The sequence below is a fragment of the Aricia agestis genome, chromosome 6, assembly GCF_905147365.1.
Source record: "Aricia agestis chromosome 6, ilAriAges1.1, whole genome shotgun sequence".
Taxonomy (NCBI): Eukaryota; Metazoa; Arthropoda; class Insecta; order Lepidoptera; family Lycaenidae; genus Aricia; species Aricia agestis.
Window position 1 is genome coordinate 17,109,841 of NC_056411.1, and position 26,824 is coordinate 17,136,664.

At 35.2% G+C, this 26,824-nt stretch overlaps 2 protein-coding genes across 3 annotated transcripts in view; both read right to left on the bottom strand.

Annotated features, from left to right (window-relative positions):
• LOC121727957 (alpha-tocopherol transfer protein-like) overlaps positions 1-382 on the bottom strand; it is a 41,386-nt gene extending 41,004 nt beyond the window's left edge. The window contains exon 1 of one of the 2 annotated variants that reach the window (XM_042116040.1): positions 260-382. The gene's annotated coding sequence lies outside the window, so the exon portion shown is untranslated. The remainder of the gene's footprint in view (positions 1-259) is intronic. The other variant, XM_042116041.1, reaches the window with a different exon arrangement.
• A 6,260-nt stretch (positions 383-6,642) lies between these two features.
• On the bottom strand, positions 6,643-19,645 carry LOC121727760 (alpha-tocopherol transfer protein-like). Its single transcript, XM_042115746.1, has 8 exons — positions 19,578-19,645; positions 13,595-13,743; positions 13,130-13,289; positions 11,065-11,123; positions 10,134-10,330; positions 9,092-9,202; positions 8,083-8,185; positions 6,643-6,953 (listed from the first exon to the last, which is right to left on the bottom strand). The coding sequence occupies exons 2-8, from the start codon at positions 13,740-13,742 to the stop codon at positions 6,802-6,804; spliced, it is 930 nt and encodes a 309-aa protein (XP_041971680.1). The 5' UTR covers position 13,743; positions 19,578-19,645; the 3' UTR covers positions 6,643-6,801.
• Between the last annotated feature and the right edge of the window lie 7,179 nt (positions 19,646-26,824).

Sequence of the window (26,824 nt, forward strand, 5' to 3'; positions counted from 1 at the left end):
AATAATTAAGGGGGGCTTCCAAACAAAAAACACAATTTTCAGCCTATTTTTGCTCTATTGTGGTACGGAACCCTTCGTGTGTGAGTCCAACTCGCACTTGGCCGATTTTATTTATTTATAAGCCGTGACATACTTAATTTTTATTTCAAATACCATAATAATTTAGCAATAATTATCATCTAATATATTATATATTTTTTATTAAAATAACAATTATTAATATAGGTTACGATATTTAAATGTGAGTTTAAATACTTACAAGTTGCTCGTTCCAACACTAGCACCTCGGACTGGCACCGTCTGCGCACTGGCCTCGCCACTCTCCGCGCGGTTGGGAAATGCTGCACTTAGCTGGTGACCCGATGCTGCGCTTACACGCGCTAGTAGCTTGTAAACAAAGCTAGCACTTGTCGTTTTATGCTTGTTATAATATTCATGTTATTTGGGATGATACCATGGTAAATGTGATGCTTTCTTAATTTTTTGTGCTATTATTATCAAAATATTTTAGTAATCGTGTAAAGAAAACCTTAACAATCGAGTAAAAAAATTAAACGCACTATTAAAACTATAATATTGAGATAACTCATAAGTCAATACTCAACTGATATTAGCAAGTTAATCTACGAATTAAATATAATAAATCTAGTTGACGTCACGTACTAGATTTGCTTCGGCAACAAATATTTTATCGATAGTAAAATACGTGACATGATCATTAAATATACTTCGTAACTGTGACTTTACATTAAGGGACTAATAAATTATATTTATTCAATGCTCATCATTCTGATTTATTTACTTAAAAAAACCCTCTTGAGTATAAAATATATTTTATTGATGATTTTTTTTTATGAAATAAGGGGGCAAACGAGCAAACGGGTCACCTGATGGAAAGCAACTTCCGTCGCCCATGGACACTCGCAGCATCAGAAGAGCTGCAGGTGCGTTGCCGGCCTTCTAAGGGGTAATAGGGGAGGGTAGGGAAGGGAATAGGAGAGGGTACGGAAGGAAATAGGGGAGGGTAGGGAAAGGAAAAGGGTAGGGGATTGGGCCTCCGGTAAAGCGCTGTTTCACGCCGGTTTTCTGTGAGGACGTGGTGTCTCTCCGGTCGAGCCGGCCCATTCGTGCCGAAGCATGGCTCTCCCACGTCAGTGAAAGTGGAATAATCTGGTTAATATTATAACCAACACTTCATATTATACTCGTATTAACAATCAAAGACATTTTTTGTGTCTATTTTGGGTTTATAACATCAAGTGTTTGCCTAACTAAAAACCATGCCAGTAACATGACCAAACGATCGTGTAAGCGAGCATTTCATTGCAGGCGCAGATTTCTCGCCTTAGTAGATACCGCTCAAACAATCTTAACAGGAAAGATTAATGGACCAAATGGTGAAAAATTCGATACGGGAGATACAGTGGTGGGAATGTGTGGTGGGCCATAGCCCGTTAAAAAAATGGTATCAAATCGGTTTAACCAAACTTGGCTTTCTTATTAATTAGAAACTTTTATTAATTATTACAATGTATTAAAATATAAGAGGCATTTCTTTGCGATTAAAAGTTTTTTCAAAGGTAGAGATTGATATTTTTTTTCTAAATTAAAAGTTTCTTTGACTACCAACGTTTCAATCTAATCATAGTTTTGATTTCATTAGTACAGATTTGATTGAGCACTTATTTTTTTTGTAATATTTTGTACTCGTATTGCAATTTTTGATATTAAGCTGTTCTCGGTTAAAAGATATTTTTTTTTGTTATTTAAAATTATATTTTTTTTTTTTTTTTTTTTTTTTTATGAAAGAAGGGGGCAAACGAGCAAACGGGTCACCTGATGGAAAGCAACTTCCGTCGCCCATGGACACTCGCAGCATCAGAAGAGCTGCAGGTGCGTTGCCGGCCTTTTAAGAGGGAATAGGGTAATAGGGGAGGGTAGGGATGGGAAGGGAAGGGAATAGGGGAGTAAAGGGAAGGGAATTGGGCCTCCGGTAAACTCACTCACTCGGCGAAACACAGCGCAAGCGCTGTTTCACGCCGGTTTTCTGTGAGAACGTGGTATTTCTCCGGTCGAGCCGGCCCATTCGTGCCGAAGCATGGCTCTCCCACGTATATTGAAATTCAGTGTACGAATTGTGAAGTAATCGTTGAAAATACAAAAAGTAAAAACATGTAGGCGAACATAGAACTTCCTCTTTTGTAAGTCGGTTAAAAATAGAGCTAGTAATTTGTTATATTACGTATTTGAAACTAATACAGGCATTTAAATGATGAAAAAATTTTAGACATGGGTTAATTAAAAAAAAAAAACAGCCAAGTGCGAGTTGGACTCGCGCACCAAGTGTTCCGTACCATTATAGAGCATAATATATGTGAAAAATGTGTTTTTTCTATCGGAGCCCCCCTAATTATTTATTTTATTTAAATATTATCCCACCAAAAAACATTTTCATGTAAAAATGTTGCCAAGATGAGAACATAATAATATAGTTCGTCGTGTCAAAAAGTAGTGAGATCTCATGTAGAGCCAAGTTTCTAACCTTACATACTCAACCCTAAATCTAAAAACCTTAATTTTACCCTAAAGCGTGGCAAAATATTTGATAATAATATTATAATGTGTCAGCCGCACGAGGAGAATCTATAAACTATACATTAGTCAAAATCGGTGCCCTGGCCATTTATCATTACTGTATATTAAGTTCAAAGCCCTGGCGAATAACAAAATGGCCAAGCGTTGCCAAGATGAGAACATAATATTATAGTTCGTCGTGTCAAAAAGTAGTGAGATCTCATCAAAAACATCCTGTAAAAAAACCAAGTCTCGCAACTCAGTTTTTATACCATAAAAAATTATGAGATCCATGCAATACCAAGTCGGTTAATTTATTCAGTCCCTACCTAGGGGACCTTATGTCTCAAGTTAGTACGTAAGTTATTATCATATCAATATTAAAAATCTTTTACATTTTAAATAAATAGATCGACTTGGACATCGCATGAAAACACAATGTATCTTACAATTTATACATAATTATTATATTATTAGATTGTTTAGTCTATTGCGCTCCATGCGATTGATGCAGTCCTGTAGTGCTGTGTGATACTGTATAGTATAATTATACTAAACAATCTAATCATGCGATGTCCAAGTGGATCTATTTATTTAAAATGTAAAAGATTTTTAATATTGATATGATAATAACTTACGTACTAACTTGAGACATAAGGTGCCCTAGGTAGGGACTGAATAAATTAACCGACTTGGTATTGCATGGATCTCATAAATTTTTACGGTATAAAAACTGAGTTGCGAGACTTGGTTTTTTTACAGGATGTTTTTGATGGGATTATATATCATCATAATTTATTTTGTTTTTAGTATTCGTTGTTATAGCGGCTGTATATGTACACAATCTGTGAAATTTCAGAAATCTAGCTATAGCCGTTCTTGAGACACAGCCAGGAGACAGACAGACAGACATCGAAGTCTTAGTAATAGGGCCCCGTTTTTACCCTTTGGGTACGGAACCCTACAAATACCGTTAACTAGTTGGACTACTGGTATAATTAAACTGAAACTTCAAACTGTTGATGTTGTTACTTGCTAATTATCCAAATACACTTTCACCCAAGTTCCAGTGATTCACTTTACGTTTACCGTTTTCAGCGAACTTAATATTTTTGTGAGCAAAAAAATGTGACAAGATTAGAAATTGATATTATACAATAAACAACTATATTTCTACTACTAAATAAAACTTCCGAAATTTAAGGTCGCTTTTTAACAAAATAATTAAAAAAAAAAAAAAACTTCCGAAATGTACTGTAACTTACTTGTCAAGAAAGTCTCATAGGCGGGAAAATATTCTAAACGTAATCACGCTTAAGAAGTGTATGTTTTTCTTTGTATTTTCACAGAGAACGCTTATTACATTGTAAATATTGTCACCTTGCACATTCTTATCTCGAATTAATAAAGTTCCCATATTTTTTATTTCATTTAAAAATTTTATCGCCTGTCATGACTTTCTTGACGGACTATTTATTTTATTATAAGGGTATTTTTGCTTTTGGCCAAAATCAGAACTACATAATATACCATAATGTAAATCGTCACTGAAAAAAAAATATCCACAGCCGAACATATTATAGCCTTTTTGGAAGTCGGCTAAAAATAGAGCCATCTTACATTCACGTTCTCTTGTCGATATCATCCAAGTGTAATTTTTAATTTGGCCGAATATAATTAGTAATTACTGATGTCATTTTAAAGCCCTTCCCCTACGAAGATTCCGTAATCTACCGTATTTAGAGTCTTATACACTCAAAATTTTAGACGTGGGAGAGCCATGCTTCGGCACGAATGGGCCGACTCAACCGGAGAAATACCACGTTCTCACAGAAAACCGGCGTGAAACAGCGCTTGCGCTGTGTTTCGCCGAGTGAGTGAGTTTACCGGAGGCCCAATCCCCTACCCTATTCCCTTCCCTGCCCTCCCCTATTCCATCCCCTATTCCCTTCCCTTCCCATCCCTACCCTCCCCTATTACCCTATTCCCTCTTAAAAGGCCGGTAACGCACCTGCAGCTCTTCGGATACTGCGAGTGTCCATGGGCGACGGAAGTTGCTTTCCATCAGGTGACCCGTTTGTTCGTTTGCCCCCTTATTTCATTAAAAAAAATCAAAGCTTCAAAGTTCAAAGTTATAATAAAAATACAGCAATAATCTCCGTTTTAAATTTTCTATTTTTGTTTATCATACTCATGATATCAGTTTCCAAAGTAATACCAATTTATTACAATTGAAGCATACTTTCAGCATCTCCCTAGTATTTACAAATTACGTTTATTTGAAACACACGACAATAGATAGATAATTTCATTAACTACATATTCCCTGTTTTAAATTTTTTTAGATCAATTTTGAACTAAGTAAAAAAATAGGATTTTTGTGCGATCTCGGCAACACGTCAAATATATGGTCAAGGTCGTTTGCTCGGGGGATGGCCTTAAGTGGGTTTTCCGGATCCGTGCCCCATGACAATCCCATGACAATGGCAAAACAATATTCTCGTAGGTGTGTAACAAGACTTTAATTATAAACAAAGTACGTCAATGATGTTCTTACCGTTGAAATTTTCCGTTTAGTTATAATTAATAGTCTGTGGTTAGAACGGTTGGTGATAATTATCAATGTTCCACACTATACTGGTATTTCCACCATCAATTGTAGTGCAAGAGGTACAGATAATTATGTCTACAAATCAATATCGCAGTCGATTATAGAATTTCCTACTTTTTAGAAATCGGTTAAAAAGAATCCGCTACGAAAAGCAATAAATAAAAATGTTTTAATTCTAAAATTATATTTTATTACGTAATACAGTTACCCTAAAATACATTAAAATTAATTTTATTACTTACAGTCATAAAAGTATGGAAATATTTAAAACACCTTTAACCTAAGTATATATAAAACTTATATTTCACGTCTTGTTTTGATAGCAGAATCATCTTTCTCAGTTCAGTATAATATTATACGTTAATCTAATCACAAAATAATGATTTAAACTAAATTTATCTTAAAAACTGTTCTTTAATTTTTAAACTAATAATACATTGGCATCAAACATAAAGTGAGCAATAAGTTTTAAAAAGTGGAGCCATTCAAATCGAAATAATTTTACAAGATATTCTTATTCTTTTGCCTTTTTTACTTAAAAATCTAGGAGGAGTGTGGACACACCTTATCGTCGAAAATTAGGTTAGATGCTAATTTCAAGCTATGCCACATAACATAATATGATTCAATTACTCTCAAATGAAAAAGTGATTTTTCTCGTTCCTTATGATTAGTTCCGATCAAAAATAAATTTGAGAGTAATATTATATATTATGCTAAAATTTCACGGTTCAGGTTCAGGCAGCACCAGCACAAAGTTGCGTTCGACGTTTGACAACGTACATGACATTAGGGTTGATTCAGTCCGCAACTCGACGCGTAGATGCATTTCTAAATTTATATGGATTTGACAGATTCGCAAGACGTCTCACGGAATTGAAATCTGTCAAATCCATACAAATTAATGCCGCGTCGCACCTCGCCTCGCCTCGTCACGTCGCGGTCTGAATCAACCCTTATTGACAATATCTTATATCTTTAAACGAGCAATTCTTGTATATATATATATATATATAATAATCTCGGAATCGGCTCCAACGATATTCATGAAATTTAGTATATAGGGGGTTTCGGGGGCGATAAATCGATCTAGCTAGGACTCATGTCTAGAAAATGTAATTTTCATCGGATAACGAGCAAAGCTCGGTCAAACAGCTAGTTCTGATAATATAAGTATTATAAAGGTGTCGCAGCGACATTTCTGGTTCCTATGTATTTCGTCTGCGGTTGCTTCATGTCGCCCGCTGCCAACCGGCATACACTGGAATGGCAGCGAAGCGGCGAGCATTTTCAGTGTCATATGATTTTAAACTTTATCTTCATTATTGTAATACAAAGTATCGCTTGAGAAAGGCGGCCGCGGGATTTTCCAAGATTGTCAAGCGAGTATTACAATAATGAAGATAAAGTTTAAAGTCCTAAGACACTGAAAATGCTCGCCGCTGCGCTGCCCTTCCGGTGTGAATCGGCCCTTAGTCGGATTTTGGTCGGATTATTTACAGTATGTGCTAGTAACGCACTCTGCTCCGACTTTTGAATAATATTCCCTATTGGAACCCTATATTTCGATCTGAATACTCCACGATTTAGGAAGCTCTACCTCTGTAGTCTAGACTCTAGTCTATAGAGAGTTGTCTGAACGAGCCATCGATGCCGAAGAGCTCGTCGTAGTTGGTGGGTTTCCCCGGTCGGAGCTCCTCTACCGCCTTCAGGGATTCCTGGTCTTTGAAGTAGGTGGTGTAGGTCGCCAGCTTGTCTTTCCACGCATCTGAAATGATAGTTTGTGGATTGTAGACATACGTTTTTATTATAAGTAGTTCTAAATATCTCTTTACTTCTATAATATTGCTTGGTACTAAACATATGCCTAGAAGCTATACGAAATAAATCAATTTTGAAACATCTCAAGTGTATTGCTACTTAAAATTTTATTGAAAAGTCAGCAAAGCTTTTATAACTCTGATAATTGTATCAAGGAGCAACGTAAATTATTTAAGCTTTTCATGTGGATCGTCCACTCTATTCTCTATAATTTTAATTTAAATAATAAATATATATTCACATCCGAACTTAGAATATCCTCCTATTTGACGATTAAAAACTTAAAGTTATAGTAGTTTATAACTACTCTTCCTGTATAACCCTATACTTAAGCAAATTGCGCAATATTATTGACCGTCTAGGGTTGATATTGAACATCGCGCGCCTTCAATCTAATTGTCAAAGAAATTACTGTTCAATAGAAATTGCGAAGCGTAATATTAACAATACAATTGATCTTTTAGGGGCAGGCTTAGGAAGACGTTTTCAGCCTGATCAAGCCCTTCATAATAAAATTCGACAAAAAGCTTTAAGGAAGCTATCACATTTTTTCACAAATATCAGCGATTTTCCGGTACCATTTTAAAGAATTAGGAGTCACACTGCGAGGATATTTTGGTTTCAAATGAAAGATAATATATTCATCTCCACGTCTATACTATAAACATTTTATAGCCGCATACACAATTTTCACAACAAATACGTTTTAACCATCACAATAATCGCAAAAGATTAAAAAAATGGGGTTTGATTAGGTACCATAATACCTAATTACACTAAACTAAGGAAAAAAAATATACAAAAAAATTGTTGCTTATTTAGTCCCCTATACGAATAGCTAAATATTTTATATAAAAATAAAAAACATTTCCATTTATAACAAAAATAAGAAACGGTCTCAAATTTCTTCATACATTTTCGCCCTATCAAGAACGCGGCGAGCGTCGTAACCGCCACTGTACAAGGCGCGCTGATATTGAATGTTATTTTAATGTCCTTAACGTCGATATTCGTACTGACCTGCTAATTTTTGTCATAATTTTTGTGATAGCGTCCTTAAAAATTAAAATACTTACTATTGATCTCCACGAGTGAGGCGCCGCTACCACCGTACTCCTCCGGCAGCATCTTCTGAGGGATGTGCTCGTACAGAGAGCTTATCTCCGAGTGGATGAAAATCTGGAAGAAAGCATAATTGGTATTTAACAGTTAATACTCGTAACTTCATAACAGTTCAATTATTAAAAAAAAAATACTATGAGAAAATCATTCGTAAGAAAAAATCCATTAGTCACCATGACACGCAGTGGAGTGACTTATTGGAATACTAGGATGACGGCCGCACCTCACCTCCGTTGCGCCAAAACTCGTTCATCGCGCGGGAACCGTACATTTATCTTATGTCCTTTTCCGGGACTCAAAACATCTCCATGCCAAATTGCAGCAAATGGGTTTAGTGGTTTGGGCGTGAAGAGGTAACATATAGACAGACAGACAGATGGACAGACAGACAGACACACTTTCGCATTTATAATATTAGTACGGATTTTCGAAATCCAAATCCAAATGCCACCAGACGGCACTTTATGTGACTCCACTCCCCAAAGCGGCAAAAGAAACTTCAAAAATGTCATTAATTATCCGTTATGACTTGAGTAATTACGTATTATTAAGTCGTGTTTAAACACACTAGGGTCTAGGCCGAAAAAACGCGGCCCGGCCGAACTTCGGCATGATTACGCCTGGAATGTATTTTAAATTACCGATGACACACCATACCGAAATTACGTCGCGTTATACTTATACTAGCTGTTTGACCGAGCTTTGCTCGGTATCCGATGAAAATGACATTTTCTAGAAATGATTCCTAGCTAGATCGTTTTATCGCCCCCGAAACCCCCTATATAAAAAAAAGGGGGCGGGAAAAAAATAATATGGATAAGCCATCTAGTCCGCTGCGCCGCGTCGCTCAGTTTTCGAGGTCTGTAAATTAGAATTGCTAATTAGAAAGCGCCGCCGCCGCTCCCGTCTTGCTGCCCGCTGATTTTGAGACTGAACTTAGTGTTAGGACTGTCTAAAACTCACTCTGTTCTTTATCTTCTCCTTGAGGAAGGGTTTGATGATGTTGATGAGCTTCTCTATCAGCGGCGACGTGTTCACTATGTGGATCTCCTTCAGCTTCACCGGGTACGCCTCCTGAAATGTTATATTAGCAATGAATACGATTTGCGAATATCAACATTATACGGCGAAGAATGGCAGTTGCTATTCTATTGCTAAATGGCCAGTACACAATTGCCCACGACATCGATCACTTGGTGTTAACCACAATGGCGCATCGCTCATTACTAACAATCCAGTGGCCATCGTCCGCCATCATACAGCCCATCGTTACCCCGTCTGCACAATGGCGATGGCTCGTAGTGGGCCAGCATGGACCATTGTGAAGAGGCACCTTTACATAGCAATAAATATTCACATGTAGATAAGTTTTTTAGCAATCTTTTTAAAGTGCTGTTGCTATTTTAAATGAGTAAATGTTTTATCAGCCGTTTTGCGTTTTAGAAGTGGGTAAACCCTGAAAAGCGCTGGTACTTTCTACTTATGTTTTGCTGAGCTTCAGCTATTAAAATAGGTTAACCATAAAAAAAAAGAGAAGTAACCGACAGGAAGAAGTATTTTCGCATTTCTAGTTAGAATGGATAATTTTTGATTAACAATCAGCAATCACTCAGACTTTTGCATTACAGAAGCACCAATACAGGTATTAACGATTTTCGTTCACCCCAGATTCGGAAACTTTACCGTCCGTCATCACTCATCGTCACCCTCATTGGTCAAAGCCAAGCGCCTAATGTTTATTGGGCGTCGCGCGATGAAGCTTCCAAATCGGTGTTGAATTGCGTGCTTCTTCTCCTCTCTTTTACTTTTTTTTGGACGCAAGCAGCAAGAGTACATGTGTGCGCCCATTAGGAACTTGATAGAGGTGGGGCTGAGCTGGGCTGAGCTGAGGGTAAAGGTTTGTGTGTGCGACACCACACTTGCGTCCAGAACCTAGACCCCCACTCCCTCCAGCTCTTCCATCATCCAGACATCACCAATCATCACCACATTGATGTACACTCACCTGCACGCACACCAGGAACTTGCTGATGGCAGTGGGGCTGAGCTGTGCCAGGTGTGTGGGGGACACCACGCCCGCGTCCAGCACGTAGATGTCCCCACCAACCCCCTCCAGCTCCTCCATCAGTCTGACGTCACCGATCATCAGCGCCAACTTGAACACGTTGTTGAGGACGTCCATCTTGATATCCTTGTCTAGACCTTGAATGTTTGAGGAGTGGTTTTAGGGTTTATTGAAGTAGTGTTAGAAGGATGAGAAGAGGTTAGAGTAAAGTTACGATATGACTATTCTGGTTCATATATCGTATGTTGAAGTTGTATTTGCCCGCCAAGGTAATGTTTAATGTATGCTCAGCCCACTTGTGAGTGTAAAGGAAGCGCAAACAACGATCAAGACTAGCATTTTTAATTAAGAAAAAAAGTCATAAAAAGTGACTGCAAGTTGTTAATAAATCAAACCAGCTGTTAATAAACCGGTGTGAAACAGCGCTTGCGCTGTGTTTCGCCGAGTGAGTGAGTTTACCGGAGGCCTAATCCCCTACCCTATTTCCTTCCTCACCCTTTCCTATTCCCTTTCCATCCCTACCCTCCCCTATTTCCCTATTCCCTCTTAAAAGGCCGGCAACGCACCTGCAGCTCTTCTGATGCTGCGAGTCTCCATGGGCGACGGGAGTTGCTTTCCATCAGGTGACCCATTTGCTCGTTAGCCCCCTTATTTCATAAAAAAAATACAGGCATCTATCACATTAGGCGCAGACTATTGCTATATTCATCTCAACGCCTAATATTCGTTCATTAAAGGCGTTTTAAAGAAGAATAACTTTATTTTTCTAGAGTTTGACAGATAATGAATGGGGCTTATTTCAAAATATTTGTTAAATTACAGTTTAGTAATTAATATTCGTCTCTTAGTACGGCAGTAAGTATTGCATTACCTCTGCAAATAGTTACTCGTCGTCCATTCGGTGTTAACCCTGGCAGAGGTGCCCCTTGTCTGCAACAAAATATCAAAAATTAATTTTAAAAGTTAAAAGTTAATTTTATATTATTTACTTATTTTAAAGCACAAGGCGCTTACTGAAAATCAGCGTTGCGACTATGATCACAACACATGACGTGCTGAGTAAGCACCAATTTGGTGGATACGGTTTTCAAATGTTTTATTTCCTCTTTTAATGTACAATTATTTTTACCAAATAAAGTTTTCTTTCTTTCTTTCAAAAATAATAAAAGCTACTAAGGTCAAAAGATAAAGTTAACACGCTAGGTCATGGGCGTACCCAGGTTCTGGGCCAGGGGGGGGGGGGCAAATTATCCAGGTCCTGGGCCAGGGGGGGGGGGGCAAATCAGATTTTTATAAGCTAGGTGTATATAAAGAATAAAAAATTAATAATTTTTAGTTATAAAAATATTGTATTGCAAATAAATGGCAAAAATTCGTTTTATTATTTTTAACTTTTATAGACGAAAGTACTAGATAATATATTTAGTAGGGACGTCAACATGATCAGGGGCAGGGGGGGGCAGCCGCCCCCCCCTGCCCCCCTTCGGTACGCCCAAGCGCTAGGTATATTAACTTTATGGGTCAAAATGACGAATCAAAAACCCTTAATGTCAGTACGATATTTTGTGTTCGTTTCTAATTTTAATCTTATTTTTTATCTTAACGTAATAATGCTATTAAATTAAAACTGCAAAACCAGTAAATAGATAAATTGATACGGGAAAATAACTTGAAATTACAACAACTAACAAACAAGAAACAACAATGATATTATGCAGTTCAATAGTTCACAAGTAATTACCAACCAAAGTGACATAAAAACTTGAGTACATAAAGGTGTGTCTTGACAATATGAGCACAGGAAATAATTAAGAAGATTGTGAGAAAATGTCAACTGTTTTAGTATTTCCCGAGATTAACTATTTTGGACGATACCGTCCTTGTTTCCCAAAATTGGTCATTTGATATGTCAAGTGCATCCACGAAGACGAAGAGTCACTTCCCGTTTAAAATGTCTTACTGATAAGAATACGGCTTTATGATAAGAGGCTATATCTTATACCTCTATAAAATTCTCGTGTCACAATGTTAGTCCGCGTACTCCTCCGAAACGGCTTTACTGATTTTAACAAAATTTTATATGCATATTCAGTGGGTCTGAGAATCGGCTACTGGGTACTTATTATATTGATAAGTGCATTTATGATTTGTTGATTATATTATACCTAATAGTAAATTATTACAACTCGAGACTGACGGCGACCATTGTTTGTGCGACGGGACGGGACGGGACGTTGCCATAGTAACATACTTATTTAGTCACTTTAATAAAAGTTCCTGGATGACCGAGCTTTGCTCGGTATAATAGCACTCTGACTTCGTGTTACTTAACAACGCCATCTACTGGAATTCCTTTAGCTGTTGTTGTGTCGTTAAAACAATTAGTTGTTCATAAAATAGTATTATTATTCGCCAATAGAATTTTGCTGAAATTTTGTATAGAGATACGAAGGATAGTTCTCGCACGATAAACGAATTTTGGCGCAACCTAGTGGCGGGCCTCATATAGTCAGTATATTAAGTTAATAATAATATTATTCATCACGTTCGTAGTTTATCACGTCTTTAAATAAACTAAATAATTATCAGTTCAATGTTCATCCGTATTTGTTTCCGCTGCAATACTACACAGATAGACAAGATGTTAGTGTTTAGTAATACAGGGTGTAACAAAAATTAGTGATAATACTTTAGGGTGGGTACGTGTTCCTTGTAGAGAGCTCACTGTGAAAGTAGCAGCGCTGAAAGACCAAAATTTTTTTTCACTTTTGTATGGGGAAACTCGTGACGCTCGGGCCCTTGCCCATACAAAAGTGAAAAATATTTTTTGTCTTTCAGCGCTGCTACTTTCACAATGAACTCTATACAAGGAAGACGTACCCACCCTAAAGTATTATCACTTATTTTTGTTACACCCTGTATATAGGTATACTTACACTTTAGCCATAACATTGTCCAGTTCCGGTCGAGTGATGTCCCGGTCTGTGAAGAACTCCGGGCAGGCTGTCCTCATGGTGAAGTACATGTCCAGCTTCCGCTTGCACTTCTCCAGCGAGTAGCTGGTGCCGCGGAGGAAGGACATCAGGCAACGATCATCTATAAATGATTTTTTTAAAATAGAAAAGCAATTTTACAAGACAATTTTGTCTCTATGTAAGGACAGTTTCATTTAAAATTCAAGGCTAAGGTGGCTAAGGGTCTGCTTCACCACCTCCTGATAAAGTGCCGGATAGGCTATCCACAACTTATTTGACAGATTCTTTATACTCGTTTCACGATTTGCAGAATATTATAGAAAGTTAAAAAAACGTTGGCCGTGGATGAGACACGTAGGCAATAAGAGTAAAAGAAATGGCGATATTTTTCATGAAAATAGAGCGAGATAGTTGAAGTGTTATTACCGAATTCATCAGGCAGATGCGGCTGCTTCCTCAGCCACTCCTTGATAGTGGCGAGGTCCTGCTCCTTGGTGTTCTGGTTCTCGTTCAGCTCCACCCTGATCTTCTCCCACATCTCCCCCGTCGGCTGGACCAGTGTTGCCACGCTCATGCTGAAGAAAAAAAAGAAATGCAAGTACTGAATTAGTGTTGCCAGACTTTTAAAATACTTATGAAATAATAATAGGTATCCGTTAAACCGTAAGGAATATGTAACGTACATATTATTATAGTACGTTCATGGGAAATGCAATATTGTATATGTTAGAAGACGTTAAGATACTAAGTTAAAGACTTTATACCCTATAAAAATATGCACGCTAGATAGTCAACAGTTTTGTTGAAACGGAACGTATCAAAAAGGGATGAAAATTGTGTAAGCTTTTCAGCGTATCATATTTTTATTAGTAAAAAGTGCCCAATTTCTAAGAAATTTTGGCTGTGCCTTTATCGTTATCGGAAACTGATATATATGTAGGCTAATATATATATATATATATATATATATATATATATATAATAATACATTTTGGATAATGTAATATATGTTAGAAAAAATATAAATAAATTTAAAGTTAAAAGTGACATTCACTGTAGAAATACTAGAAATAAGCACAAGCTGGACATGCCAGTGATCAGACTTAGTAAAGTCAGTAAATCTTTTAAAGGTCAATGTATACGCCTTTACAATAAAATCCCAGAAAACGTTCAAAATCTTTCCATTAATAAATTTAAAAAAGTAGTCAAAGAGCGTTTGTGTGCCAAAGCTTATTATAAGGTCAATGATTTCATAGAAGATGGCACATCTTGGGAGTAGGATGGCTTCTTGCAAGGCTACTTCTACATTATTATATTATGACTTACAATTATGTATGTTGACATTGTATATAATATTAAGTTACAAAATTGTAAACTTTATTTTAAAAGAATAATTTTTCTCTCACTTTTTTGGTAAAAAGTGGAACCCGTGCGAGTTTCTTACGCCGGTTCTTCTCGCCGGGGTAGTTCCCGAACCGGTGGTAGGCATCAGGTAGACATTCTGAAAAAATTTGATTCAAATTTACTCAGAAATAAAACATTTTTTATTTATTTTTTTTATATATATATATATATATATATATATATATATATATATATATATATATATATATATATATATAAAACTCAAATGTGACTGACTGACATGGTGATCTATCACAGCCAAAACCACTGGACGGATCGGGCTGAAATTTGGCATGTAGGTAGATGTTATGACGTATGCATCCGCTAAGAAAGGACTTTGATCAATTCTACCCTCAAGGGGTCAAAATAGGGGATGAAAGTTTGTATATAATAATACTTGCCAACACGAGGGAAGCCGCGGACAAAATTTTCGTCGTTTAAATAATAAATGGTACTTATCGGAAATTAGTGTTTCTTATTATGATGTAGGCTACATTTAAATAATAATATAGATTAAATGAATATGTAGCCTGATGTAGCCAAGTTTTGGATCAAAAAAATCTCTGCACTGGTTTTTGTCGGTCCTGACGTCACTGTAGTAAATATTGCTAAAGTTTGCTAATATGTAGGTACGTAAAATAGTTATAATGTGCTGTAAATTGTAATTTCTCGATGAAATACAATACAACATGACCTTTAGTACAAGAAATAGGTAATATAGACAGTGACAGTTGGTCGAAAACTAAAAATAGATTTTATTTTACTTTGTTAAATATCTTAAACTTTAAATAATAATATATTGGGGCTAAGCGAATGATTCATAATAGTTATTGTTGAAAAACTAAAATTTATAAATACATGATTAAACTTAATCATTTATTTATAATTTTATTATATTTTATATAAAATATTATTAATAATATTTCTGAGCTTTTTTAACCGATGTTTATCTATTTCATAGCTTGGTTGAAGGGACACGCGTTTGACGTTAGCTAAATAAACTTTAGAAGCTCAGTAGTATTTTAGTTCATGTTTATTGTTTTCGGATAGGCAATATAAGGCAATTCTTGAGTTCAAACTTTGGTCTGAGGGACTCTAAAGACCAAAGTTTTGCTAATAAGCTACATATTTAGCAAAAACTATTAACACTGTATTATTAAAATTAATATGTATTGGCATTTGCAAGATGCTGCTAGTTCCTGAACAAAAACAGCCAACAACTTGGCGATATTAAATATTAGGTATTAGACGGACAAAAAATGTCACATAGTAAAACAACAATAGGTCTATGTTATAATATATGTATGAACATTGAACACTGGTAAAAAATCCATCATAATACTAGAATATTGTCAAAACTGTCATACAAACAAACACAAAAACATAACAATATAAATTATTATGTTCATAACAAGTGTAATAGCTTGATTACATGTCTTTATATTATATAATATAATAATATAATATCTATGGACGCTTCACACCACGTCAGTCTGGCCCCGTGCTAAGTACCTAAAGGACTTGTGTTACAGGTACCAGACAACGGAAATATATTTAATACTTTTATATACTATACATATATTTAAGATTTTTATTATATCATACACATATTTAATACACATCCAGACCCGGGAACATTGAAAACTTTTTGTTCCGTCGGCGGGATTCGAACCCGCGACCCCCGGCTTGAGCTACCAACGCGCTCACCACTGAGCCACAGAGGTCGTCAATTCATATTATATTTGTTTTTAGTTTTGTTTCAAAATATGTAGAGCCAATTTGCTAATACTGTAGTACATTTAAATAGATTTTTGTTTTTGCCATAGTGTTTTAATAGGTAAAAAATCTTATTTGCACTACCGTCATCTATTTAGAAATAAAAGTATAAGGTAAAACAGTTACAAATTATGAATTTAATACAACGCTTTCATAACACACACAACCTACTAAGTTATATATTTATAATAAGGTAATAAAGACAAGTTCGTATTGCCACATCGCGCAACGTAGAAGGGAGTTGGCTATTTTGCAACATGGCGGCATTCCGCCACACCGGCAACCGTTTCCTTCCATAACGGAAAACATCCTGAGTTATTTGCAAAAATGTATCGAAGGACAAATAAGTTACTATTATGTAATATCTTGCGTTTCTTTCAGAGGGCGGCTAACCCAAAAAATCAAACATCGTCCTTCTCTCTTCACATCACGCCCGTCTTTCATATGCCAGGTGAAAAGGGACGACGCGGATTCATCGCCAAATTAGTTTTTTTTCAATAACTCGATAAATAGAAAACATTTTAAAAATCCGCTAGGTCGATCTCTCAATGATAGAATTTTATACAACGTGGTTTAATATTAACTTACTTCAATGCATGGTTATGGCAATAAATGAAAAATTCGTGAAAAGTAGATGCATCTTTGTGATTTTTTTCTATCGAGAAAATTTTAAGATATCGTGTTTTTGCTCAGATCAAATTCTCGGAAATATATTGTAGTATCTAATTTTAGAAAATGAAACGATTCGGGGATTATTTTTAAGTATAAAAATGAATTATAAAATCGACACTTTAGGGTTAGTCGCCCCCTTTTAATTGAAAATTATTGATTTTTAAAGTATAAATACAACTGAGTATTTTATGAATATTTAACGTTTAAAGCCTACCTACCTGACACTTGCCATAATTGATATCGAAAAAATGGCAAAAAACACGTTTGTTGTATGGGAGCCCCCCTTAAATATTTAATTTATTTTATATTTAGTGTTTGTTATTAAAGCGGTAACAGAAATACATAATCTGCGATTTCAACGACTTCGAATTTCGAACCAATGTAGTCAAATGTCTAAGGTAAAGATTTACGATTAGGATTAAGTAGTAGGTTAATGGGCATTGTCCAAAAAAAATCACATGTACTTTTTATTTTTTTTTTCGTTAAAATAGGGTATTTTAAGAATATAAATTAAATAATTTTGAAATTCATTGGATAGTTTTTTCTCAATAAATTTTTAAAGTTTCGCTCTGACGTCATCATCGGCCGCCATGTTTTAAATTTCCTTTCAGTCTTATTTATAATGGCTGGTTCGTCAAATGCAAGTTCTCATTATGTGAAAGCTGATACGAAAAGCTTACCAAAAGTTCGAAACGTAATGTTGGTCGAATTTATTGCTAATTTAACGCCATTGAAGGTCAAACAAAGGTTAAATGTATTTGTTCAAAAATATAAGTAACTAATGGGTATTTTTTTCATTTATATACAGAAAAACGATCACTGACCTTATTCCTCGAAATGTTTTTGTAATGAGCAAAATTTAAAAAAATGGACAATCCCCATTGATGAGTTTAAGTCGAACACAAACCGCTTAAATTAAAAATAGTTGGGATAGAGAGTTTCTATTTTTACCCGACTACGTCAAAGCCAAAGGGCTAAACTAAATATGGTATAACGCCTCCGTGGTCTAGTGGTATAGAGCGTGGCTCTTGACTCGGAGGTCTTGGTTTCGATTCCCGCGTTGGAAACATGTTATTTCCAGGTTTGGTTAGGACAAAGCAGGCTGATCACCTGATTGTCTGACAAGTAGGTAAGATGATCCATTCGTGTATGGGCATGTAAAAATGTAAAAAGTCGGTCCTGCGCCTGATCTCTCGCCGGTCGTGTCGGTCTTCCGTCCCACTGGGTTATGAGAGTAAAGGAATAGAGAGTGCTCTTGTGTACTGCGCACACGCTTGGGCACTATAAAATTACTCCTGCGTAGCTGGCCTGGGTTCAATGGAACCGGCCACCGTCACCGAAACCGGTGTGGGAGCTATTATTATATTATAAATATTATGGTATGATTTTTTCATTTAATGAGATGTGGCAATGAATACCGCGATTTATCGCGGGCTTTGAGTGCGGCGATCGAATCAAGATATTCCGTAACGAAAATCTTAAAAGGCCGGCAACGCGCCCGCAGCTCTTCTGATGTTGCGAGTGTCCATGGGCGACGGTAGTTGCTTACCATCAGGTGACCTGTTTGTTCGTTTGCCTCCTTATTTAATAAAAAAAATAACCTAACAGAATGGCACAGCGTTGCCAGTCATCGTCACGGTGTTTATGCACGTGCGACTAGACGTATGCGAATTATAATTGCATAAGTTGAAAAAAAAATGCTATGCAATAGCTTTACCGCGGCAGACCCCGAGTGCCGCACGTATTATTTTTTTTCAAAATTTCTGAGTCAGGTTGATGTTTATTGAGATTTGAGACTTTATCATCAATATTGTATTATTTTCTTTAAATATTGAAATAAAATGGGCTTGGATTTTTCAAAAGCAATAAGGTGGGACAAATGCAATTTTTTAAAAGTAATTATAAAAACAACTAAAATCATCACCCCTTTTTTTGGTTTCGCCGTTATCGAGTAACAATTTAATTTCGTGAAAAAACGGTAGTTAAAAATTATGCTGTGATTTTTAACGTCATTTGTAAATTACGGTAAAAATATTTTATATGCGTGTTATCTTTACTTTAACGTCCAATAAAAGTAGATACGTTATAGATACAAAAAATATTAATTTTTAAATCTAAAGTATGTATTTTTAACCATTTTAGTTTTATTTTGGGAATATAAGCAACGACATAAATAAAAAAATAATGATATATTTTATTATTTTCATACGTACTTAACTGAAAGAAGAAAATTCAGTTTTTCATCAAAATTTGAAAGTCCAAAAGGTCTCAGTTTATATAAAAGCTAACTTTTTAAGTTAAAATCACTGTTATAATTATTATAATTAATTAGGTGTAATAACTAATACATCTAAATAGGGTGCACAGAACTTAGGCTCAAAAATAGTTTTGACTAGTGATAATTTATTAATAAGTAATAAGCAATTTTTGCACTACTTTGCTAGCTATTACATTTTTTGTAATGTTTTGTTTTTATTCCGAATCATAATATTTAAAGGTGGCATCTTGACCTAAAATATATTATTTGCATTTTTTTGTAATAAAAAAAAATACTTACATTTTTTTTTTAATTTCACTAGCACTACCTCCCTGCTGCAGACCACTGCGTGCACTAGACGCCTGGCTGTGGCCTGGTTGAGCAAGATCCTTGCTCTCGCCTTGACAGTGTTACGACAAAAGGTTTTTTCATTAATAAATGTTTAAACATCTTTTTAATCGCATTATTGTCTTTTTAAATAGACTGTTAAGTTTTTTAGTACAAAATAAACTGAATATAATTTTTAACTTTTTTTCTTTGCCAAACTGTGGGCGTGGCCTAATCTTAGAAAATTCGTGACTTAAATAAAATATGACTTTCAAAACATTTTAACGCTTAGAACCTTATATGAAAAATTGCAAAACCATTTGCCAACATTATGTTAATTAAACTATTTTAAATTAATTTTTTTTTCGTTTTTAAGGGTTCCGTACCGAAAGGGTAAAAACGGGACCCTATTACTGAGACTTCGATATCCGCCTGTCTGTCTCCAGGCTGTATCTCAAGAATCGATATAACAGAAATTTTAGCAGATTATGGACTTCTGCTGCCGCTATAACAACAAAAACTTGAAATGGAACCCGCCTTAAATTTTTTGTTGTTATAATCATACAAAAAACGTGATTTTTATTGGCTTTAAAACAAAGCTCGTAATCAATAATGGCAAAATACCGATAGATAGGCACTTAATTTATTCGCAATATCTTTAATTATATTTTTACTTTAATAATAATTAAAACTAAAATAAAAATATAATAAATTTATTAAAAAGGGCTCCAATACGAAAAACACAGAATATTTTCGAGTTCTTCCGCTATATAACGGTACGGAAACCTTCGTGCGCGAGTCTGACTCGCTTTTGGCCGATTTTCATAAAAATCTAATATATAAAATTCTCGTGTCACAGTTTTCGTTGCCATACTCCTCCGAAACGGCTTGACCGATTCTCATGAAATTTTGTGAGCATATTGAGTAAGTCTGAGAATCGGCCAACATCTATTTTTCATACCAAATATTTTTTATATGGCAAAATAACATTTGCCGGGACAGCTAGTATTTTATAAAAATTATAATATATCATGATGCAATTTAATTTAATTTTAGAACAATGGATTTCCCACGTGTTTAATAACTTTTAAAAATAAGAAATTAAGAAATATCAGCGGCCATGAACAGTTGGGAAAAAGTTGCCAAACTAAAAACAGCGCGCAGTGATCCGCGCGTTTGTGTAAGGGTCAATTCAGACTGCAACGCGACGCGTAGATCATCCATTTGTGGTCTGAATTGACCCTCAATTTCTCCCATGTTTTATGAAAATTTTAAAAAATTATTTGTACCGACAAGCACTTTTTGAGCACTACGTGAATTATTGATGTTTTTTTCTCTCTAGAAACTAGGTTTCAAGTTCCACCCCTAAGGGGGTTAAAATTTGTATGCAAGGAATAATATTTTATGCAGGTGATGGTGCGTAAAAGCTAATAATTTATTCCGTTCCGCCAAAATTGATAAACCAGATTCAATGTAAGGACATACACACCGGGAAAGGTCCCGGAATCCAAAGTATCTCCATACCAAAGTTCAGCAAAATCGGTTCAGCGGCTTGAGCGTGAAGAGACAACAGACAGACGGACACACTTTCGCATTTATAATATTAATATGAATTGGACATCAAACTGGAAATATACAGCAATATTTTGTAATATACACATCAGCATACCTATATGCTTATATGTTCATAGTTTAGAGGTCGATTGTGTAAAGTGATAGCCCGTAATTGCTCGCTACGCAACACTTATTTTTGGTGTCGCTTGAAGATCACAATATTTCGTCTTTTAAGGTTGGGTTGCACCAACTAACTTTAACTATAACTGTAACTTTAATTATAACTTTAGCTTGAACTTCAATGCAAAATGTCAAAAAAATGGACGCCATCAAGACGCCATATTAACCATAACCATAGAGCTCGACAAGGTCTTAAATGCACGTGGCAAAAAAAGGAAGTAACGCTGTCATCATACAAAAACGCCATTTTTGACAGTTCTCCTTCAATCATACAAAAACGCCATCTTTGACAGTTCTCCTTTACCAGCGGCGCCCCCGCCCACGTTCATTTATAACCTTGTTGGACCATCTGTCATCTGTCAATTTAATCTCCGGTCAAAGTTAAGGTTAAAGTTAAAGTTAAATTTAGCCTTAACTATAACCATAACATTAACTTTAACCACGCCTCTGGTGCAACCCAACCTGAGTTCTACTGGAAACTAGATGACCCGTTAACTTCGTGTCACATAACTCAAAAAAATTCTACCCTATAAACCTTGACTTTCACAAATATTTCAAGACTAAGATAAGCTAAATCTGTTCAGCCGTTCTCGAGTTTTAGCGAGACTAACAAAATTTATAATTCATTTTTGTTTGTGTAGAATTTTACCACTTAACTCATTTTTAGGAACTTTTCAGGAGAGACAAATGCCAACATTACATTTTGTAAAGAATAGTTTTATTATTTTTGAGGTATTTACATCATGTCGCCCATGACTATTAACAATGTCGGATGTGAAAAACGACAACTTTACAGGAGAGCGATTCAAAGTCTAAATTGTGCATAACTTTTTATTTATTTCAAGTAGGATCATGAAATTTCAGGGTAATACTATAAAAGTTATTTACGTTTGATATGTTATTATGAGTATCTCGTATTTTATGCCTAAATATGAGAAAAGTCACTTCTGACCTTTTTAGCGGGGTACGATTATTGCTGATTTGTCGGAAGTGCCAGAACCGACATTGTTGCTTGTAGAAAATCGACGATTGCTTGTCGGAAGTGGCATTTACGCCATTGTTAAGTGATAACTGTTAATTTAAAAATATGTCGCATGTAGAAATTACCAACAAAAACGACACCAATAAAAAAAATAGTTTTATGGACTTCTGTCAAATAAAACGTAAAAACAATGTACGTATGAAATTACAAAACATTTCTATGATTGAAATAATTCGGAAAATCAAATTTTCATCCGAAATTAAAACTTACTTAAAACATTGAAATTAAAAATTATTACCAACACTATTTTGTTGACTTTTTGATAGCATAACATAAATTAACTAAACAAAATAAAAAATAAAAAAATAAAATATTAATTATAAAGAGAAAAAGTTTGTTTTATTCGTATGTTTGTTTGTATTGAATGGGCTCAATAACTACTGAACTAATTTTAAAAATTCTTTTACTTTGGAAAGCTACATCATTTGCAAAGAACACAGGCAATGTATTATTCTGAAAAATAGATACATGTTTATAGTACTCATTGTGTCTATCTTTTATGGTTAACGAATAATAACCATTACTTTTATTAAAAAATTTACTTCAAATCATATCCTTCTAGCGTGACTTTTTTGCATCTTCGTTATTAATCCTTACCTACATGAATATCAAAATATTAATTGGAATTATGTGAAAAATAGAATTGTCTTTTAAATTATACCATGAGCCAAATATTTTAGAAGTAAGGACAGTTCGATTAAAGCTCAAAATAAGGCGCCCGCGCCGACGCGGCAACGGCGGCGGCTACCACGAATGTGTAATGGAAAATATTATATTTGCAAGTCGAACGACCGGCTATCGATCTTATCTAGATCTTCCAAATATGCTGGAGAGATGATAGTGCCTAAATGTGTGGGGAATACAGAAAGTACTGACGAAGGACTGGCTGTTTTGAAGGCCCATGAAACGTAGTTCGCGGAGTCAAGTAGTTCTTAAAAATTTCTACATTTTAGGACACTTACGTACCACCACAGCCTTTGTTTACATGAAAAATTGAGATTAGTATTTATTAGATTAATTATTCAAAAGCAGTCTTCTTCATCCGAGATTTTCTCTGATCCATTGTGGTATTTTAAATAGCAGTTTAGATATTATTTTTGGGAATTATGTCACTTTTACATAATTTGAGTAAATCTTTATGTTTGTTGCCTACCTTCTTAATAGCAAAATGCCAAGAAAGTCTGACTTTATTGCGGCTACTAGTCATCAAATCGCAAAACCATGAAAAATACGATTAATAAATAAAAAATTATATTAATTCATTATGTATGACATGTGCCAACATAAACCTAATTTTCGCACAAAAATTACCCATTTCAAAGCCTTCTGAAATTTCTTAAAAGTCGGTAAGCAACGACAGATATGGTACAAACTACAAGCGCCATTTAATCAATAAGAAAAGTAAATGAAATGATTATGGTTTAGTACTACCGACATTTTACCAATTTATAAATCCACATAATAATGTCAGAAGTGGCACTACCGACAATTTAACCATTTATAAAACCGATTAAAAATGTCGTATGTGGTACTATCGACATTTTACAAATTTGAAAAACCGGTTAAGAACGTTGGATGTGGTATATCCTACAATTTTAAGTTACCTACGATAAATTAATGTTGATGAAATTAAGAATTCATCTCATAATCAAATCTAAAGCAATAAAACATAAAATATACTGTTAAAAATATTTAAAAAGATTATAAAGAATAGTAAATACCATTTTTCGCACTAGCGTTACCTTTGGACATAATATTACCATCAGCATTTTTGGCTTTTACTATATTTTTCTTAATTTCGTTGAGTACCAAGTTTTAATTGGCCGTGCTGATCTTGTAGACATTGAAAATGGCGTCGAAAAGTAAAAAAATATAACTACGGTAGCAAAAAATCAAGTGACAGCGCGACGTCCATTGCCTCCGTTAAAACATAGTCGGATGTGGCACATCGTGCGCTCTTACTCCGCGTTCCGTTAATAACGTAGGTAGTGACTATCCGACATTGTTAGCGGGCTATCTTAGTAATATACGACATTTTTAATGTGGCTATTTCAGAAACTACGCATAATATAGATTTTTTTCTTTTCAGCTCACGATAGCCTTGGTTATAAGGACATATTTTATGAAATAAAACAAAAATGTCAATTTTGCACATTCGACATTGTTAATAGTCATGGCCGTCATGGGCGATATCTAATAATCTATACTATCTATATACTTCTATACTAATATTATGAATGCGAAATTATTTACATGCTGGACCTAGACTGTCATTACGTACGAGAAGATATCGGTGGGTTTCCGTAAATATTATAGACTACTAAAATCTAGATTCTAAATTCTAGATGCTACTTACGTCTTTGATAGCGTGGGATTCGTGTTACGGCCTGTCCACTCTGTCTATCTGTCTGTCTCGCTTTCACGCCAAAACTACCGAACCGATTGTAATAAAATTTTGTATACAGATAGTGTAAGGCCTGAGAAAGGACATAGGCTACTTTTTTACTGGAAAAAAGGGTTGTAAGGGGGTGAAAATGCGTAAATTTGTTCCAATTAAGTTAGTTCCAAAAATTCATAATAGATGGCACCGTGCGTCTCCTACATCGCGCTGACGCTTGCTCAAACTCTTCCTATAAGAGGTGGTATCATCCTATAATAGAGTTCTGATTTTTTTTGTTATAACTCAGTACTTTATCTATACAGTGACGTAACCTTTTTAAACCTATCAATGGACAACGATAAATAGTTTATGGGTAAAGTTGTGTAATTGGGGGGGGGGGGGGCGGCTAAATAAGCGGCATAAAATATATGTATATATTATGTGTTTTGATTTAAGGGGTACCAGGGTTTTTTTTATAAAAGCTTTTGACACTAATTTTGTTGACATCGCGCGCTATAAACTGAAGTCCACGCGAACGAAGTCGCGGGCAACAGCTAGTATTATCATTAAACTAATTTATGGTTTTTCGTCTCTCCTGAAAAGTTCCTAAAAAAATCATAGGCTAAAGAATTAAACGACGATTTTACGCTTAGCCACCTAAGTGAAAGTGTTAACATGCTCCAACTTACTAGACTGTAAGGCTGCGTTTCCACCAGAGATGTGTTGCGAGAAATGTGTTTTTGAGAACCAATAGAATCGCTTCATTGACGTGAGCTTGCCATGACTCTCATCGCGGTGATGCCATTGGATCTTAAAAACACATTCCTCGCTACACATCTCTGGTGGAAACGCAGCCTAATGGAGGATTTATGCAATAACGACAGTTTTCAAATTGTTAGCTACCCATTTCGTCCACTCATAATATCTAAGCGGGCCCCTAGACGATCAATTTTATTGTGCAATATCACGTATTTTGCAATGTTATTGACCGTCTAGGGTTGATATTGAACGCGCCCGCCTTTCAATCTTATTGTCAAATAAATTGCGCAATAATATTGCCCAATCATATTGCACAATAAAATCGTGATAAATAAATAAAAGTGATCGTCTAGGGGCCCGCTTAAATTGTGTTCCGATCTACGCAGATCGCACTCACAGTTAATTCAAATGCATTAAATGACCAAAGCTATTCAGTCAAGCGATCATAAGTAAAAATAATTTAAATGTCAGATTTAAATAAATACTGAAAATAGCAAGATAATATTTTACGACTTTTTACAAAGAACTCGAAACCCGGGATAAGTATAAATTTTATTACTTAAGTACATACTTAATTAAAATTATCGTAAACTAATTTTATGAGCACCAAGTATTTATGCAGTTATTAATTTTAAACCATGAAATTATCAAGTAAATAATTTATTATATTCTCAAATAAAGGACAATGCGCTAAATGTATGAAACTTGCGACTTTGTCTAATAGCAAATAAAGTTATGGTAAGCGTTGTATTCTTTTTAATAGAACAAAAATAAAAAAAAAATTAGCAAAGGGGTCAAAATAATGCATACTTTCTAAGATAAATAATTTAATAGTATAAAATCAACTAATTACAATAAACTTAAGATTAAGGTCAGCTTACACTGAAACGAGACGCTTTGCGACGCAACGCGATGATGCAACTATTGCGGTAGAAAATGCAATGTTTTCATCACACATTTCATTCCAATTTCATTTTTTTTTTGTCATTTTTGTTCAGTTGCAGCGTCTGTCAGCTTATTGTAACATGTGCGACGAGAACATTTTACTGGGTTGAATATGTGCGGCTTATTTGGTCATAAGAAATTCCAAAAAAAATAATAACAAAGCGAATGTTTCGGATGCGGTCAGTGCCGCACTGACCGCATCCGAATCCGACCACTGATAGTGCGCATGCGTCGCGGGAATGCCTCACGTACGCTGTTGACTGCGCTAGTTATAACGCATGCCCTTGATGAAACAAAAAAAGGCACAGTGTGGACATAGCCACAGTATAGCAATATGACATAAATATTGCTATACAGTGA

Excerpts from the sequence above, each read along its gene's own strand:
- LOC121727760 (XM_042115746.1), bottom strand. The coding sequence starts at position 13,742 with ATGAGCGTGGCAACACTGGTCCAGCCGACGGGGGAGATGTGGGAGAAG. Across the intron at positions 10,331-11,064 it reads ACGAGTAACTATTTGCAGAG|GTCTAGACAAGGATATCAAG; the intron begins GTAATGCAATAC and ends CAAACATTCAAG. Across the intron at positions 9,203-10,133 it reads AGTTCCTGGTGTGCGTGCAG|GAGGCGTACCCGGTGAAGCT; the intron begins GTGAGTGTACAT and ends ATAACATTTCAG.